This window comes from Sapajus apella, unplaced genomic scaffold (assembly GCF_009761245.1).
Source record: "Sapajus apella isolate SASKATOON/1434 unplaced genomic scaffold, GSC_monkey_1.0 scaffold47, whole genome shotgun sequence".
NCBI classification, from domain to species: Eukaryota; Metazoa; Chordata; class Mammalia; order Primates; family Cebidae; genus Sapajus; species Sapajus apella.
This window is the reverse complement of record NW_022436987.1, coordinates 5,794,258-5,814,018: the sequence shown is the minus strand read 5'-3', so window position 1 is coordinate 5,814,018 and position 19,761 is coordinate 5,794,258. Positions and strand designations below refer to the sequence as shown.

General features: G+C 45.2%; 1 protein-coding gene and 1 long non-coding RNA gene across 10 annotated transcripts in view; one reads left to right on the top strand and one right to left on the bottom strand.

Moving 5' to 3' along the window:
* Window positions 1-171: 171 nt before the first annotated feature.
* On the top strand, window positions 172-4,925 carry LOC116525121. The gene is made up of 2 exons (XR_004257585.1): window positions 172-1,288; window positions 3,714-4,925. It is a non-coding gene; the product is annotated as an uncharacterized LOC116525121 (long non-coding RNA).
* The window catches only part of AMPD3 (adenosine monophosphate deaminase 3), a 58,011-nt gene continuing 40,494 nt past the window's right edge, over window positions 2,245-19,761 (bottom strand). For 8 of the 9 annotated variants that reach the window (XM_032240723.1, XM_032240724.1, XM_032240719.1 and 5 more), the window contains 7 exons: window positions 19,485-19,648; window positions 18,590-18,716; window positions 15,163-15,326; window positions 13,811-13,931; window positions 12,532-12,705; window positions 10,658-10,768; window positions 2,245-3,657 (listed from right to left, as the gene is read on the bottom strand). In XM_032240723.1, the coding sequence (XP_032096614.1) occupies window positions 3,481-3,657; window positions 10,658-10,768; window positions 12,532-12,705; window positions 13,811-13,931; window positions 15,163-15,326; window positions 18,590-18,716; window positions 19,485-19,648 (1,038 nt within the window). In that variant the 3' untranslated portion in view covers window positions 2,245-3,480. The remainder of the gene's footprint in view (window positions 3,658-10,657; window positions 10,769-12,531; window positions 12,706-13,810; window positions 13,932-15,162; window positions 15,327-18,589; window positions 18,717-19,484; window positions 19,649-19,761) is intronic. The other variant, XM_032240726.1, reaches the window with a different exon arrangement.

Genomic DNA, 19,761 nt, shown 5'->3' with positions numbered 1-19,761 from the left:
CTTGGCCAACATGGTGAAACCCCATCTCTACTAAAAATACAAAAATTAGCCTGGTGTGGTGGTGCATGCCTGTAATCCTAGCTACTCAGAGACTAAGGCAGGAGAATCTCTTGAACCCAGGAGGCGGAGGTTGCAGTGAGCTGGGGTTTCAGTGAGCTGGAATTACACCACTGCACTCTAGCCTGGGGGACAGAGCAAGACTCCGTCTCAGGCAAAAAAAGAAAAAAAACCTACTTGGAGATTAGGGAAGTCAGCAGGTCACTCACATTTATGCTGGGCAACACAATGACAGTATCATATAAACATAAGCAGCTGACAGTAGACTTATTTTTTCTTATGTCTTTTTACCCTGCTGCAGTGGTTCGCAATCTTTTTGGCACCAGGGACTGCTTTCATGGAAGACCATTTTTCCACAGACCTGGGGTGGTATGGGCATAGTTTCAGGATGAAACTGTTCCACCTCAGATCATCAGGCATTAGCTAGAGTCTCATAATCTGCATGCACCCTAGATCCCTTGTATGCGCAGTTCATAATAGAGTTCACGCTCCTTGAAAATTTAATACTGCCACTGATCTGACAGGAGGTGGAGCTTAGGCTGTAATGCTCACTCGCCCACCACTCAACTCCCGCTGTGTGGCCAGGTCCCTAACAAGTGGCAGACGGTACTGTCCACAGCCCAGGGGTTGTGGACCCCTACCGCAACAGACAGTAAAAATAAGAAAATACTCAACCATATTGTAGTTTGTTTACCTTGTAAAATCATTTCCAAAATATAAGAATGTAATTTGAGAAGCAATGTAGAATCTTAGTGCTGAAAAGTGCAAAGACATAAGAATGAATGACAGTTGGTAGTTAATTTGCTGATACCATACTGTGGAGAAATTCACATTTTACTAAAAAGACATAAAAGCCTTTGCAGAGATAGGTTTTGATAATCTTGTACTTTACAGTCTAAAATTTCCAAGGAAGTATGTGTGTCTGGTTAGTGTTCCTTTTATTAGAATTAGTTACACTTGTTTTTTATAATGGTCATAGTTCAGTCATAGAATATTTGGATATATCACCTTCAGTCGTGTCTCAAACCCAGGAAATGAAGAATATTGTTTCACCAACACTCAGAAGAGAAAGCAAGAGAGATGTGCCTTCAGCTCTTTTCTAATCCATGAGGCCATGATAAATATCAACCCAGGAGCTGTGATTTGTTTTCACTAGGCAAAGAGCAATGATGTCGATCGTTTCAGCGATACAATTTGAAGTAACACGTAAAGTGAACTTGAGCCCTTATGGGTAAGTAAGGGATAACATGCCTCAAAACCTGTTCCTTTAGAAATCTGAGCCAATATACAATTAATTGCCATTTATTCCAATTGCAAACGCAAAAGAAAGTAGGGATTTTTTCCCAAAAGGCCAATTAAGTATAACAATGTAATAAAAGCACAAAGTACTATAGAAAAGATGTCTGAAAAGCTTGCAGGACAGGTAAAATCCAATAGGTGTTAGCTGGACAGACTAAAGTAATATCGCAGGAAGAGGAAATGAACATGTATAGCTTTGCTTATGAACTATAACAGGGTAGGAGTTAGAGAAAATGATAGCAAAGATGTATCTTCTGGGTCTAGCGAGCTTCAGTTTGAAAATTTTGTGTTTTCCTAGCGAATGTCATTCATGTCTGAGTCTTAGTAAAAGATAAATTAGCTGTTATTATTGATAGCTTTTCATGGTGCCCAATCTTAGAGTAAAAAAAACTTTAAACATTTGTTTTAAATATGATTATCTTGAAATAGTTTTAAATATTTGAGCCACAGTCCTAACAGATTTTATTTAACAATTTAAAAAAAGATACCTGATACAGATAAAATGACAATGAGAAACTACACAATACTTCCTATGTTAGGGCAAATGTTTACAAATGGGGGGCTTTTCAAAAATAATCCCTAATATAACAATGGATTTTTATTCGATTTCATAATTAGCTGCAAGATAGTATATATATTTGCCTAGTAAAAATACTGTGTTTATAGTTCCATATGCTAAATTCACCAGTGGAGGAGACAGGCATAAAGTCACAAGAGGAGATAATCTAAAGTCAAATAAGTTCACAGGCAGAAATAGGGTTCTTCTAACTATAATGATTCAAAAAGGCCTCTTGTAGTCTGAATTTGACCGCAGGAACAGGCTATAGTTGAGCAGCCTCTTGAGTACTAAGAGCACATGTCCTTAAAATGTTGCCAAAAGAAATTAACTTATTGAATATGTATTCATTGAGCACCTGTAACACAGGCACTAGTAACACAGAATAAGAGTACATTGGTAAAGCTTAATTCAGATTGATCTTTTAAAATGCTTTCTACTTGGCCCCTGGGACCATTGTATCTTCTAAAGTCATCATAGTAGGTAAGGGGAAAATTTTACCTTAAAAAAAATGCACCAGATTACGTTGATGAAAGAACACACACACAACTAACATTTGTGAGGTCTAATGGAATAGTGGGGAAAGGACAGGATTTGGAATAAGGAAACCCAGTAGTAGGCCTATTATTAGCTGTGCAACCTTAAGTAAATTTCACTTCTCCCACCTCTTAATTGGTGAAGTGATAATTGGCCTGCAGTCATAGAGTATTAGAGCCAAAAGGAACAGAGATCATCCATCTAGTCCTGTGTTTTTCGGAGTTCTTCATTCAAGTGAAAATGTTATGTAGCAGTTGCAGTGTAAAACTAATGAATGCAGAGTCCCTTTGACAGCCCCTGAATGTCACTCCCTTTCCTCCCCCACTCTAAAGTATTCATGAGGGGATTCACAGAACACCCTGAAAGCCACTCATCTAGTCCAAACCCTCATTTTGTAGGTGAAGAAACCAAGACTCAGAATAGGAGTGGCTGTTTTAATGAGTACATTTGGCTTCCAACTAGAAAGCGGGGAGGAGGGCTAAATAAAACGGTTTAAGAACTTCACTAAAAACACAAATTGTCAAGAAGGAAGTCTTCCATTTTAACTCCCACAAAATAGCCTGTTTATGAAATGGAGCTTTGAAATTGATTGTGTTTAAGGCAGCCAGCCATCCAGAGGCTGAAATGAACAACTATCATCAATTAGCCTATTTGGGCCAATGGAGAAAAGTATGGCAGAAAACCACACAGACCTCATGTCACTTGGCATCTGACCATGGAAAATCTTGGCCCCAACAGTTCAAGCACTGGCAGTTTCAAGAGAAATACTTGAAAAATTAAGAACAAGTATAGACAAGTGCCCAGCTCCCAGATCCCCAAAGGAGAAGTCGCCATCTTGTTACTCAGAAATACTAACAAACGTGAGCATGTTAATTCTTAAAGTGAGCAATGCAACCAAAATCATCAGTTTGAAATTTCTTCAGAGGCATCCTCTTCAAAGAGGAAAGTCCTAGTTTGGAATCTTGTCCACTGTTAGCCACAGCAGACTTGAAATTAAACCAAAAAGTTAAAATGCATGTCAAATGCTGGAGCTATTTGGTCAAGGCAGTGATCTCTTCTGATTTCATGGCATCAGACAGGTAGCTGAGCTCATTGCATAAGGTCTCATATCGGAATGCCATCCGGATCTGAGCAACATTTGTCTTTCGAATATCATTTCCTTCAGGTCCTTCTTTATAATAATTTTGTCCCAGAAACTTTTGCTTTTCCTGTGGACCAAGAGAAATACAAATGAAACAATATACTTTTGATTCACTTTCTACAGCCACATGGGCAGCTTTGACATCAGTCACAGCAAATCAGACTAGTCTCCCTGAAGCTGATCTTCAGTCAGGACATCTTATCTCCACAGGACTCATATTCCTCTTGGCCTCCGTGTCCTCAAGGATGTCACCCTTACAACATCAGTCATCCTCAGACTGCCCTTCATTCCTGGCTGTGCTTTCCTTGATCAGAGAGAAAAGATGATAAGGTCTGCAGCAGCTGCTGGGGATGGGGAAGGAGGTAAGCTTTAATTAAGAAGTCCCTCCAGAGAGCCGACAAGGACAGTGTTTCTGGGGAGAGCCAATCCAAGGAACCATACTGCACATGAAAAGAATCTTAAGCCTGGGGAGGGAGTCCAGATGGCCGAATAGACACAACTCCCAGCACACAACACCCAGGGAGAGAGATGCAGAAATCGAGAGATCTCCTAGTTCCAAGGAACCAGGTGCATTTCAACAGGTCTGGTCGGACAGTAAGCAAAGCCCAGGCAGGGCAGACCAAGGCGGGGAGGGGTGCCACTACACCCAGAAAGTACAACTGACCAGTGAGTCAGAGGCTCCCTCTCTGGCACTCCAGTCCAGATACAGCACTTCCCCCAAAGCCTCAGCAATACACAGAACAGGGGATCTTTGCCAGTCAAGCACCAGGAATTACAAGCGCAGAGTTGAATAATCAGGATAGTGTCCGGATTGGCGCACAGATCTAAGCAAACACATTAGCCCATAGGCTAGCCAGCAGAGGCCTGTGGACTGAGCTAGTGCCCCCTCCCCCTGCCCAGAGAGACAGGGAACTGAAACCAGGAAGACAGATGGTGCTGCTGGGTGGGTCCCTACCCTCCCTGACAAACCCAAGGGCTGAAGCACTAACTCTAGTGGATTAGGCAGCCAGTTCTTCAGTCTGAGCTGAACCCTGAATGATCCAGCCCTGTGGAGGAAAGACACAAGCCACCATTAAAGGAGTGGGACTAGGTATCATGTTTTAACAAAAAACACAGGAAGCCTACATAGCAGTGGGATGGTGTTCTTGACCACCTAGCAGCATCTCCAGGTCAGTGGAACACGCAGACCTAACCTCCCAGTGTAAACAAGACACAGGAAGCTTACCTAGTAACCTGAAGGAGTCCCTAAAAACCCAGTAGTGCCTCGACAGGCAGACAAGCAACCTCATCAAGCAGCTCCCTGAGATTACAGCCAGGTAAACCCACAAAGATGGGAAAAAAATGCACAAAAAAGATGAAACCATCAAAGACCAGAACACCTCTTCTCCTTCAAGGGATCACAGCTCCTCAACAACATGGGAACACAACATGATCAAGAAAGAATGTGATGAATTTACAGAAACAGACTTCAGAAGGTGGATAATAACTTTTCTGAGCTAAAGGAACACATTCTAACTCAATGCAAAGAAACCAAAACCTTGAAAAAAGGTTAGATGAAATGCTAACTAGAATAACCAGCTTAGAGAAGAACATAAACGACTTGATGGAGTTGAAAAACACAGCACAAGAACTACCTGAAACAAACACAAGTTTTAATAGCCAGATTGATCAAGCAGAAGAAAGAATATCAGAGATAGAAGAACAACTCAATGAAATAAAGCGAGAAGACAAGACGAGAGAAAAAGAGTGAAAAGAAATGAACAAAGCCTTCAACAAATACGGGATTATGTGAAAAGACCTAATCTATGCTTGATCATTGTACCTGAATATGACGGGAAGAATGAACCCAAGCTGGAAAACACACTCCAGGATATTATACAGGAGAAATTCCCAAGCCTAGCAAGGCAGTCCAACATTCAAATCCAAGAAATACAGAGAAGTCCATAAAGATATTCCTCAAGAACAGCAACCCAAAGGCATATAATAATCGTCAGATTCACCAGGGTTGAAATGAAGAAAAAATGCTAAGGGCAGCCAGAGAGAAAGATTAGGTCACCCACAGAGGGAAGCCAATCAGACTCACAGCGGATCTCTCAGCAGAAACCCTGCAAGCCAGAAGAGAGTGGAGCCAATATTCAACATCCTTAAAGAAAAGAACTTTCAACCCAGAATCTCATATCCAACCAATCTAAGCTTCATAAGTGAAGGAGAAACCAAATCCTTTACAGACAAGCGATTACTGAGAGATTTTGTCACCACCAGACCTGCCCTACAAGAGCTCCTGAAAGAAACACGAAGCACAGAAAGGAACAAGTACCAGCCACTGCAAAAGCACACCAAGTGGCAAAGACCAAAAATGCAATGAAGAAAAATGAGTCAACTAATGGGCAAGAAAACCAGCCAGTAACAAAATGGCAGGATCAAATTCACATAACAATATTAACATTGAATGTAAATGGCCTAAACGCCCCAATCAAAAGACACAGACTGGCAAACTGGGTAAAAAGTCAAGACCCATCAGTGTGCTGTATTCAGGAAACCCATCTCACATACAAAGACACACATAGACGACTCAAAATAAAGGGATGATTTACCAAGCAAATGGAGATTAAAAAAAAAAAATGCAGGGGTTGCAATCCTAGTCTCATAAAACTGACTTCAAACCAACAAAGATCAAAAGAGACAAAGAAGGGCATTACATAATGGTAAAAGGATCAATCTAATAAGAATAGCTAACTATCCTAAATACGAACCCAACACAGGAGCACCCAGATGTATAAAGCAAGTTCTTAACAACCTAAAACGAGATTTAGACTCCCATACAATAATAGTGGGAGACTTCAACACTCTACTGTCTATACTAGACAGATGAACAAGACAGAAAATTAACAAGGACATCCAGGACTTGAATGCAGAGCTAGACCAAGTGGACCTAATAGACATATACAGGATGCTGCATCCCAAATCCACAGAATATACATTTTTCTCAGCACCACATTGCACTTACTCTAAAATTGACCACATAATTGGAAGCAAATCACTCCTCAGCAAATGCAAAAGAATGGAAATCATAACAAAAAGTCTATCAGACCACAGTGCAATCAGATTAGAACTCAGGATTAAGAAACACACTCAAATCTGCATAACCACTTGGAAACTGAACAACTTGCCTCTGAGTGTTGACTGGATAAACAATGAAGTGAAGGCAAAAATAAAGGTGTTCTTCAAAACCAATCAGAATGAAGACACAACTTACCAGAATCTCTGAGACACCTTTAAAGCAATGTCAAGAGGGAAATTTATAGCAGTAAATGCCCACATGAGAAACAAGGAAAGATCTAAAATTGACACCCTATCATCAAAATTGAAAGGGCTAGAAGAGGAAGATCAAAAAAACTAAAAAGCTAGCAGAAGACAAGAAATAACCAAGATCAGAGCTGAACTGAAGGAGACAGAGACACAAAAAAACCCTTCAAAAAAGCAATAAATCCAGGAGCTGGTTTTTTCAAAAGATCAACAAAATAGACCGCTAGCCAGACTAATAGAAAAGAGAGAAGAATCAAATAGATGTAATTAAAAAAGATGAAGCGGATATCACCACTGATCCCAAAGAAATACAGACTACCATCAGAGATTACTACAAACAGCTCTATGCACATAAACCAGTAAACAAGGAAGAAATGAATAAATTCCTGGACAAGTGTACTCTACCAAGACTAAACCAGGAGGAAGTCGAAACCCTGATGAGACCAATAACAAGGGCTGAAGTTGAGGCAGCAATAAATAGCCTACCAGCCAAAAAAAGTCCAGGTCCAAATGGGTTCACAGCTGAATTCTACCAGACGTACAAAGAGGAGCTGGTTCCATTCCTTCTGAAACTATATCAAACAATACAAAAAGAGGGAATCCTCCCTAACTCATTTTATGAGACCAACATCGTCCTGATACCAAAACCAGGCAGAGACTCAACTAAAAAAGAAAACTTCAGGCCTATATCCATGATGAACATCTCCACAAAAATGTTCAATAAAATACTGGCAAACCGAATGCAACAGCACATCAAAAAGCTTACTCATCACGATCAAGTAAGGTTCATCGCAGGGAAGCAAGGCTGGTTCAACACACACAAGTCCATAAACAATCCATCACATAAACGGAACCAAAGACAAAAACCACATCACTATCTCAATTGATGCAGAGAAGGCCTTCGACAAAATTCAACAGCTCTTCATACTAAAAACTCTCAGTAAACTAGGTATTGATGGAACATATCATAAAATGATAAAAGCGATTTATGACAAACCTATAACCAATATTGTACTGAACAGGCAAAAGCTAGAAGAATTCCCTTTGAAATCAGGCACTAGACATGGATGCCCTCTCTCACCACTCCTATTCAATATAGTATGGGAAGTTCTAGCCAGAGCAATCAGGCAAGAAAAAGAAATAAAGGGTATTCAATTAGGAAAGGAGGAAGTCAAACAGTCTCTATTTGCAGACGACATGATTGTGTATTTAGAAGACCCCATTGTCTCAGCCCAAAATCTTCTCAAACTGATAAGCAACTTCAGCAAAGTCTCAGGATACAAAATCAATGTGCAGAAATCACAAGCATTCCTTATATACCAATAACAGACAAACAGCCAAATCAAGAGCAAACTCCCATTCACAATTGCTACAAAGAGAATAAAATACCTAGGAATACAACTAACAATTTAAAGGATCTCTTCAAAGAGAACTACAAACCACTGCTCAATGAAATAAGAGAGGACACAAACAGATGGAAAAACATTCCATGCTTATGTTTAGGAAGAATCAATATCGTGAAAATGGCCATACTGCCCAAAGTAATTTATAGATTCAATGCCATCCCCATCAAGCTACCCATGACCTTCACAGAACTGGAAAAAAACCACTTTAAACTTCATATGGAATCATAAGAGAGCCTGCATAGCCAAGACAATCCTAAGCAAAAAGAACAAAGCCAGAGGCATCACACTGCCGGACTTCAAACTATACTACAAGGCTACAGTAATCAAAACAGCATGGTACTGGTACCAAAACAGAGACATAGACCAATGGAACAGAACAGAGGCCTCAGAAGCAACACCACACATCTACAAGCATCTGATCTTTGACAAACTTGACAAAAACAAGCAATGGGGGAAAGGACTCCATGTTTAATAAATGATGTTGGGAAAACTGGCTAGCAATGTGCAGAAAGTAGAAACTGGACCCCTTCCTGTCACCTTACACTAAAATTAACTCCAGATGGATTAAAGATTTAAACATAAAACTTAACACAATAAAAACACTAGAAGAAAACGTAAGCAAAACAAGCCAGGACACAGGCATAGGCAAGGACTTCATAACTAAAACATCAAAAGCAATGGCAACAAAAGCCAAGATAGACAAATGGGATCTAATTAAACTCCAGAGTTTCTGCACAGCAAAAGAAACCATCATTAGAGCGAACCAGCAACCAACAGAATGGGAAAAAAATTTTGCAGTCTACCCATCTGACAAAGGGCTGATATCCAGAATCTACAAAGAACTAAAACAGATATACAAGAGAAAACCAACCGACCCCATTCAAAAGTGGGCGAGAGGATATGAACAGGCACTTTTCAAAAGAAGACATATATGAGGCCAACAAACATGAAAAAATGCTCATCCTCACTGGTCATTAGAGAAATGCAAATCAAAACCACATTGAGATACCATCTCACGCCAGTTAGAATGGTGATCATTAAAAATATCTGGAGACAACAGATGCCGGAGAGGATGTGGAGAAATAGGAACACTCTTACACAGTTGGTGGGAGTGTAAATTAGTTCAACCACTGTGGAAGACAGTGTGGCGATTTCTCAAGGATCTAGAAATAGAAATTCCATTTGACCCAGCAATCCCATTACTGGGTACATACCCAAAGAACTATAAATCATTCTACTATAAAGACACATGCACATGTATGTTAATTGCCACCCTTTGTACAATAGCAAAGACCTGGAACCAACCCAAATGCCCATCAGTGATAGACTGGACAAAGCAAATGTGGCACAACACACCATGGAATACCTAACTACCATAAAAAACGAGTTTGTGTCCTTTTTAGGGACTTGGATGAATCTGGAAACCATCATTCTCAGCAAACTGACACAAGAACAGAAAACCAAACACCACATGTTCTCACTTAAAGGCAGTGTTGAACAATGAGAACACGTGGACTCAGGGAGAGGAGCATCACACACTGGGGGCAGTTGCAGGTGGGTAGGGGAGGGATAACATGGGGAGAAATGCCGGATATAGTATGCACCTATGCAACAACCCCGCATGACCCACACATGTACCCCAGAACCTAAAGTAAAATAAATAAATAAAAATTATAAAGGGAAAAAAAAATCTTAAGCCTTTAACTCTGCTGCATCATCATCCAACAAGGGAAGCCCCTAATGCAACCTCTCCCCAACCAGTGACATCACCCAGGGAAGTGTCAGCAGACCTAAGATACATCAGAACATGGGTCTCAGTGCTGCTAGTGCCATCTCAGAATTACAGGGCTTTTAAAAAAAATGACACATGTCTCGGTCCCATTGTCTAGGTTTTTATTCAGTCTAGATACTGTTCCCATCTATTCAAGAAATATTGAGCTCCTGCTCTGTGCCAGGGACTATCTAGGGCCCAGGGATATAATTTGAACAAGCCTCTGCCCTCACAGAGCTTATATTCTAGAGGGAAAGACAGAAGAACACATAACTAAATATTAGCAGGAATAAATGTTATAGAGAAAAACAGATTAAGGGGACAGAGAATAATAGCAAGTGTGTGGCTATTTTAGAATGGGCGATCAGGGAAGGCCTCTACGAGGAGCCGTAGAGGTCTGAAAAGGGTGAGGAAGCAGCCATGGAAATGCAGGAGGCTGCTGCATTTCCTCTCCCCATGCTTGAGTGTTAGAGGCCCTGCCTGCTGTGTTGTCACAGATCCCCAGTGCTTGGAAGGTGCCTGGCATACAGCAGGCAGCCTTCCCAGGAGAGACACTTCCCAGGTGGCACCATCACACTGCATACCTGATGTGAGAGGCCGCTCTGCAGCACGCTGTTCCTGGCGATCTCACACAGGTCGCACGTGCTCAGCTTCCACACTTGAGCTGCAATGGCGTATTCTTCCATAAGTGCTTCCTAGACCCTCCCCCAAAGCATGTGGATTAGACGGGAGAATATCCAAATCAGCCCTTCACATATGTTCAAAGATAATATCAGACACTGCAGGTTTAACTTTTCCTCACTAAATAGCACCTGGATCATCAAATGTCACACCTTCAATGCCTAAGATCTTCTGTGAAATCATGGGTTATCAAAGATCTAAAATCACATCTCCAGATTTATTCATTGACCAGCACTGAGAGCTCATGTTGAAGCCCTGTACCAGTCACCAGGATGCCTGTCTCTGCTCTCCCGTGACAAGCCCTCTAGTCATGCTACTTTTAGCACTTGCTCTCTAGCAAGAAAACTCTATGAGACCACAGATTCTTGTCCATTTTGTTCATTAGTGTTCGGCACAGCAGGTGCTCACTGTGTATATTCAGTGAATGAATGAATGCCAGCAACAAGGTAAAATTATACAGAAAAAGCACTAACTGCAGCAAAGATAACTTCATGTCAATATAATAAGACTTGTGGAGTTACATGGCTAATAATATTGCCATATATAGATAAGGCAAAAACCCCTAGAAATAAAAAGAATTTTAAAAAAAAAAATTAAAAAAAAAAGAAAAATAAATGATCATAGGATAGGTGGTAAAATGGCGTACTCCCAGAAGGATCTGGGTTTGAGCTGTGGTTTTGCTTCCCTTCTGGGATGTGAAGTGTCTATTCATGAGCCCTCTATGACCTCTTCCCCACCCCACTGCTGCTGTAGCCTAGAGCAATGGTTCTCAAAGTACAGGTCAAGACCCGCTGAAGGTCCTAAAACGTTTTGAAAGATCTTCTCTTTTCCAATTATGTATTTTCATGAAGCAAGATTTTCTATTTTTATATATTTTGACTAAACACGAATCAAATGCAGAAGTGGCTAGGAGAGTCCTGCTGACGTCCATTAAGGCATTAAAGAGGCTTAGAAATGCAAAACAAAGGCAGGGGGTACTGTTACTTTTCAGAAAAAAAAATTATTATGTAACATTTAATTGGTTTATTGATATAGTTTTTAAATAATATTTTAAATTTCTTATTCATTTCTAACATATTAAATATCAGTAGATGTAATCCACATAAACAACAGATCTTTGAGAACTTCAATTCTTAAGAGTATAAAAGGGTCCAGAGACCAAGAAGTTGGAGAACCACTGTCCTAAAAGACCCTGGTGCTTCTTTTTGTGGTAAGCAATGGCTGGTCTCATCAACACCATCGAAACATGCTGGGTACAGTTGTGGCTGGCCCCATGCATGACACCACCTTTCCCTTCCTCTTCTTTTCCGAGACCCAACATGTAGAAATTGTAATAGCATTGATTTAAAAGGTATTTAGAAATATTTTGAATATATGCAGACACTACACTAGAACCTTTGATTCATTGTCTTCATGAATCCTCACAAGGTAGGGGTAGAGACAATTTAATCTCCATTTTACAGATGAAGAGGAACTTGATCCAGAGAGCTAATAACTTTACCAAGATCACAGAGCTCATAAATGTCAAAGAAAGGGAAAATAGAGGAAGGCAAAGATACTAATACTAAATTGTGCCTTTGAGGGTTCGAGAACCCCAAAGAGAGGGTTCCTGGAAGGCACAATTTTCTCCCACCAGTGACTTCCCTTCTGTCTTCACTGGGCCACCAGCCCCCCTCCAAAAGCAGAACTGAGCCATGGGCTTAGGTCCCTGAAATGGGAAGACAGGCTAGGACTGATTCCTACTGAGGCACTACCATCCTCACCCCAAAGTCCTCACCTTCGTGTAGTGGAACTGCATGGGGTCATCAGTGGAAAGGGAAACGTGCAGTCCCTTGTGCAGGAATTCCCTCAGAGGGTTCTTGGAATATTCGAGAAACAAACTGTTGTTGCTAAGAGGAGACATGGCAATGGGGATCTGGGCAAGGTAGTAGAGATACTGCAATACCGGACTCTGCAAAAGAACCACCAAACCCATGTGACAAGTGCCAGAGAGAGAAGGGAAAAGGGAAGGGAGAAAAGGAGGGAAGAAGCATTCACCAGTGGAAACCAGGGATCTGAACAGTGTCTGCCCAAGTCCTCAACCTGAGTTCCTGGAAGCCAGAACACCCAGACACACATTCCTCTTCCTCACTGTTCATCTCATTTCTACATTGCATCCCTGGTGCCTCTACCCACTGTTGGAAGCACCCACTTTTGCTCCAAACTGGAGGCAAGGCTCAGGGCAGGAAGGGCAGCCCACCCCAGCCTTCACCTTCAGCTCCTTTCCCCTAGGCATGGACCCAGTCTAGAAGATGCCCCACTTTGTTTTGTTGCTTTGACTGCAAACAGCCAGGTTGAGACTGAACACCCCAGCTCCTGGGAGATGAGCTCTGAAGGGACCTAAAGGGTGGACTTGCCCAGGATAGAGTGGTTTTCTACTGTAGCACCCACCCCCACCAAAAAAATGTGACCCATGGTTACACCTTGCCGGGAAGAGGGAAAGGGAGCATCTTGATTAAACGTCGTGCCACTGGAAAGTGATCCAAAATATGAAAAAGACTATATGCACAGAGCTCAAAGGTACACCATTGAAAAGGTGGATGGACTCTTGTGTTCAACTAGTGTGGACTTCTTGAGTCAATTACAAAGTGGCAGACCCTTCATCCAACAACAGCCTTTGGAAGGAAGAGCATAGACATTATGTTGCAGCATCAAAAAATGCTTATCATACAACAGGGACAAAGCAGCCATATTCTGTGTTCATTATGATAATAAACACATTAAAATATGCTCTGGATAAAATACAGAAATTGGATATACTAAAAAGTTAATAATGGCTATTTCTATTAACGTAATAGCAATAAGGGCTGGCTTTTTTTCATTTCTCCAATTTTTGGAAAATTGAAATTGTGATGAGTTTGATTATATTACTTTCATAATTTAAAATGAAACCAAGATAACGACAGACATCCCATCCCAGAAGACGGCCCAGCTTTCTGGCCTCACTGGCCAAGCCTCCCAGGAGCCCAGAGCAGGGCAGTTGCTGCAGGGCAGGCTCCCGAGAGTGACCTGGTTACCTTCTTGAGGAGCAGCCCGTGGGAAATGTTGTCAGCAGTAAGGAAGGCAGACACCAGGTGGGTGATGGAGCCGGCCTCCCCACAGTGCGGCCGGAACAGGAATGTGCTCAGGCCGCGCTCCCTGTAAGAGAAGAGAGCCCCGGATCAGGAAGGACCCCCCAGTTGGCTCTGCCTGGGGCCTGCAGCTTCAGCTCAGGGCCAGCTCCAGGGGGAATAACCACCCATGGTCAGCTGTGCTGACCCAGTGTACCCTGGAAACTACCCCTCCTAAAATGCAGAGGCCCAGGTCCCAGAGCCCCTTAGGACCAAGAAGCATCATCTCTAGGGGTAAAGAGTGGGCCTTGAAAGAGAACCTGCTGTGCCCTCCAGCCACTCTCCTGTATTCCTCTCCCAGCCTTGTGTCCTGCATTCATAGAATTCCAGAGCAGGGAAGGCCATGAGAAACCAGAGTCTGACCTCTCTGTCACGAAAATGGGCAAACCAAGGCCCAGAGAGTGAAGTCTATGTTCCATGCAGGTCTTTGGCAAAGCCAGAACCAGAGCTACCATCTCCAAAAGCTCAGTCCAGGACTGCCTCCACCCCACCAGGCCATTTCTTTCTATCAGGGCCCCATTCTAAACCTCCACACCCACCAACTAGCACCGGTTTAGGCTCAGCTAGTGAGGCCCCAGGGCCCAGCAGGGGCAGGTGGGATGCAAGACTTGTAGGGAAGGGAATGGCTCAATGTCCTACTGCCCTGGGTAGCCAACTCCTGGCTCTTGTCTGTGTGCATATTGGTGGGAACCTCTGCCTGTAAGACCTTTGCCTGTAAAGGGCATGTATGGATTTAGTCTTTTTGTTCCCTGTTATTTATCCAGTGTCCAGGGCAGTGCCTATCACATAGCAGATGCAGTAATTTGTTGAATGAAAATATGCACATGTGGACATTGTTGTGTGGTGTTAAGTGAACGTGCACGTGTGGACACTGCTGGTGTGGCAAGTGAACGCGCATGTGTGATGGCATGTCCTATGCTTCTGTTATCTCAGGGAGGTACAGGTACACTTGGAATGTGCACTGGTGAGTGTGTGTACATATAAACGTGTGGACACGTGGGCTGTGGCTGCATTGCATACTGTACACGATATATATCTGTACTGGCACGTGTGTTATGGTGGGCATGTCTGCATGTATGTGATCATCTGGAGACATGCCTCATATAGCATGCTGAAAAGTATTGTGGATTTTGATGTATTTGAGCACATGGACATGTGTGTTGGTTCATGTGCACATGGACAGGGGCCACATGCATGTGTGCATGTGTGCACGTACTAACACATGAACCCAAGCGTGTGCGAGGGCAGGCCGCACGCACCTGCGGAGGTTGTTGAGCACCATGATATTGGCATACATGTAGTACAGGTAGTAGCTGTAAGGCGGGTTCTGCTCACTGGTCCAGACGTCTGGGCTGGGGCTCTTGTCAGAAAACATGTGGTCACTATGCTTGGACTCATCATCCACGCTGTCAAACCCCGTCACCTGGGCAGGAGGAAAGGTCCTGAGCACCAAGCCAAGGCAGGACCAGGATCAGACTTGGCTCAGCCTCCTGGGGCTCACAGCTGCCAGAGGCCAGGGGGTCTGGGGCCCTCAGGTTCACACCTCAGCTGGGGATCCCATAGCCTGGCTGAGGCCACATTCCTCTGAGGGATGAGGAGTGGGTACAACACCAAAGTCTGCCCCTTCGGGCTTCCAAAGGTACTCTGGACGGGAGATAGGAGAGTGCCAAGCCCCTGTGTGGAGGTGGTGACAGCAGGGGAAACTGCCAGGACAGGTAAAGGGTGAGGCAGCCATGCCCACCACCCACCCCTCTGCTGCGCCAAGGCCAGCCTGCAGGGAGCAATGGCCACTGCCATCAGCAGCAGCAACAAGCTATGAAGGTAAAGGGTCCTACTACACATCACGTGTCAGGCCCTGCTCAAAGCACTTCATGCACATCAGTTAATTCATAACTCAGAGCAACCCAGGAGGGACAGATTGGCTGTGGAGCCCCACTTCACAGTTGAGGAAACCTGGGCCAAAGCAATTAAGGAAGTTGCTCAAGAAACCAGGCTCAGCCGGGTGCAGTGGCTCATGCCTGTAATCCCAGCACTTTGGAAGTCTGAGGTGGGTGGATGACAAGGTCAGGAGTTCGAGGCCAGCCCGACCAACATGGTGAAACCCCATCTCTCCAAAAAAAAATACAAAAATTAACTGGGCATGGTGGTGTGTGCCTGTAGTCCCAGTTACTTGGCAGGCTGAGGCAGGTGAATCGCTTGATCCCTGGAGGCAGAGGTTGCAGTGAGCTGAGATCGCACCACTGCATCCCAGACTGGGTGACAGAGCAAGACTCCATCTCAAAAAAAAGAAACCAGGCTCTGGGCACTGAATTTGCACTCTTTGGGGCTGTAGGTGGAGGATACCCTAGGGCATGCCCAGGTGTGGCCAGGAGAATCCAGCCAGATGCCTCACAGAGAAGAGGGTCCTTGCTGGGCTGAGCTGTGGCTCCTGGGAGGCAGCTAGCTCTGCCCTCCAGTCCCCACTGGGAGCTACCCTCTGAGATGGGCTCGAGTAGCCTCAGGAAACTCCCACCCTTCCACTGCAGTTCTACCTCTGCTGGGACCCCTGGGGACCCCTCCAGAGTCACCGGAGACTTCTGGCTGATCCCAGAGGTCATCCCCAACCAAGAACACATGCATGGAGGGCATGGGCTCTTGGCGCATAGGGGAGGCTTGTTACCAGGCCTCTCTCCATGTGCCCAGCCATGGCAGTGCTTTCCAAAGGGGCCTCTGAATATCAGATGGGAGAAAGAGACTCTCCCCCTTAATCCACAACTGGCCCCAACTGGGGGGATACGAGCCCAGGCCCCAGGCCCCCCAAGGTCTGCCGGCCTCTCTTGTTCCTACAGGGGCAGCAGGGGCCCAGAGGACCAAGGTAGCATGAGGGTCTTGGCCAGAATCTTCCTTGTCACAGAGCCCTGTGTATTGAAGGAAATGACAGAGTCCCTGCTATAACCCTAAGCACGCCGAGGGGTTTGGGGGACCAGGGTAGATCTTGAGCTCTGCTCTGGGCTCACTAGCCCCATACTTCACCTGAACTTTCTGGGGCCCTGTGTGGGAATAATTTCAGCCTCTCTCCAGAGCTCTATCTAGCTAAAGCAGGGCCTCACCACTGCATCTCCCATAGCCTCGGGTGCAAAATACATTGTCTCCTCCTACCACTCCTCCTCCTCACACCTACTCTTCCTCCATTGCTGGCAGCAACCTTCGAACAGTGTACCATCCATGCTCCTGCAAAGCCAGGCACCTGTGAGGCATCCTAAGACTCCCCTCTCATGCCTCCTTCAGTCTGTCCAGGTCCTGCCAAGTCTACACCCACCCCTTCTCGCCAAGCCCTGTACTCTATGCAGAGTCCCTGCACTGCCACAGCTCAGAGCCACAAGCTGCTAGCTGCTGTGTGTCTCCCTGTTCTTACTTGGGAGGCAACACAGAATAGGGGTTCAGGGCACATCTCTGGAGTCAGCCTGCTTGGATACAAATCCAGTTCTGCCACTTTTTAGCTTTATGATCTGTTTTAATTTCCTTGTGTGTCAATTAGAGCTAGCAGCTTCACAGGGCTTCGGTGAGGATTAAATGAGACAGTCCAGGGAAAGCACTTAATGTCGTGTTTAACACACACCAAGCACATAATAATTCTGCTTATTGTTAACAACAAAATGGTGATAGTAATGGGGTAATTGTGAGGCTTCGGTGAGATCACATCGTGGCATCGGGCCAGGCCCGGCAGAAGCACCCACGAGTGCGACCCGTTTCCACTGGGTCAAGCTCCCCTCCTGTCTCCAGGCAGGCTCTGACCCTCACCTATGCCCCACCTCCAGCTACCTTCTCTTCTGGGCCATCTCCACACAACAGCCAGAATATGTTTGTATAAAGTATAAATTCAATGATGTCCCTCAGCTTATCCAATCACTTTCTGGGCACACAGATTCAATCACTCCCTCCCCATGCCCCAGCCCTCAGGCTCCCCTCTGTGCCTCTCCCTATAGAAAATCATTCATCACCTCCACCCTCAATTCCAGGCATCCAGAGGAAGAGATTGGCTCCCACCCCCTCCTCCTCCCTCCCTGGTTAAGTCTCTCCTGGACTGCTCTTCTCCTCCTCCTACAACTCACTGAATCTGGAAGGGAAATATGTCTTGGAGGCTTATACTTAATCACACATAGTGTGAGGACCTTTGTTGTTAGGTGAGCAGGTGAATTGAAGTGTCTGCATTTCTAAACAAGACCTGAGGCTGCTGCTTGGTGCTGCTGGGGGCTAGATCCAGCCTTTCGGGCCCCACCTGGCAGGAACTGAGTTCCCGGTCTTTGCCCACTGCTGCCTTCCCCGCTGACGGCAAGGCCTGCCCCATGACCAGGGACACACAGGGCCCCCACCCTTTGAAGGCAGATGCTGGCAGGCATCTGAGAGGCCTTAGCAAGACTGAGGGCTCACTCGCCTTGACCATCCAAGCAAAGTACTCTCCTCCCAGATAGTTTTCAGTTTTCAATCACCACCACCCCCACCCACTGACTCCCAGAGCTGCCCCTGAGGAGAAGGGGACTTTTTAGAAATCCAGCTTCTTAGGGCTGGTGACCCCATGCCTGGAACACAGGTGGCAGGACCTGAGATATCGTGGTGAAGGGCGGGAGCAAACCTGACCCAGTCCACAGCGAATCCATTCCCTCCTCTGCCACTATGAGGCCTGCCTGGGTCACCACCCACACTTACATATTTAAGAAAGAGGTGAAGCTCTCGATGATCTTGAGGGTTGATTGTGGCCTTGAAAAGGGGCAGGAAGATGTTCTCCAGCATCTTACCAAAGTTTGGCAGCAGCTTCTTTGACCTAAATATGTCACTGGGGGATAGCAAAGACTGAAGTATCAGGTGGACTCAACAGCCCCCCTGCCCTGTGAGAGACCAGCCCCAGTCACTTCCTCAGGCTGCCTGTGTCCCCATTAAACACCCAGAGTCAAGTCAGGTGTGGCCTGAACACAGATTCCTCCTGTCTCCTCCTCCCCCAGCAATGTCTGAAATACTTGGCCTTGCTTTGCAAGCTCCACACCTACCCATGCCCATCAGAGCACTTTCTCAAGCCAGAAGCTTGGGAGGGGGATGGTGGCATTCTGGCTCACCAAGAGTATGAGATATGAGTGCTCAAATTCCCAGTGACCCAAAAACTCTGTTACTCAACTCTGTTTCTCTAAACCACATAAGCTAGCCATCCTAGAGGCATGGGCCCCACCCTGGCCAGCTACCTGGAGAGGACAGCGGCCATCTGAGTGACATCTAGGGAGAGGGTCAGCAATGTAGACCACTACCAGCTCTTCTCATACTCTGGGGCTCACCAAAAAGACAATCCATCCTCAACCCACAATGAGAAGAAGGCAGGGTGGTAGATCCCCCAAGGACTTTGAACATCTATATTTTTCAAAGATTAAGGGTTCTAGTGTCATGTGGACATCTTTGCTAGCCACTCCTTCTATGGAAAAATCCCTGGAGAGGACAAGCCTAAGCTGGTGCCAGATCAGGCCCCATCCCTCAGCAGTGCAGACTTGGCAGCCCACGCGGGACAGATTGTCACCTCTGGAGGGCACAGGGCAGACAGCAGGGCCACCTCACTTACTAGATCCGGGGCACCTGGATGATCCAGCGCATGTTGGGGGAGTAGACCTTGTGCTGGATGAACCAGTGGGCCAGGTTGGGCCATTCCTCGAGACTACGGCCGTAGATGGAGAGCCGTGGCTCTGAGTACTGGTACTTGCTCTCCTCCAGCTCCCGGGCAACCTCCTGGCACAAGAAAACTTGGGTCAAACCCAGAGCATCCCAGCTACATGGGAGACCCTCACTCTCATCACCAGCAGGGTCCTGTGGCTCCCCTAGCCACCTTGCTCTGAGGCTGG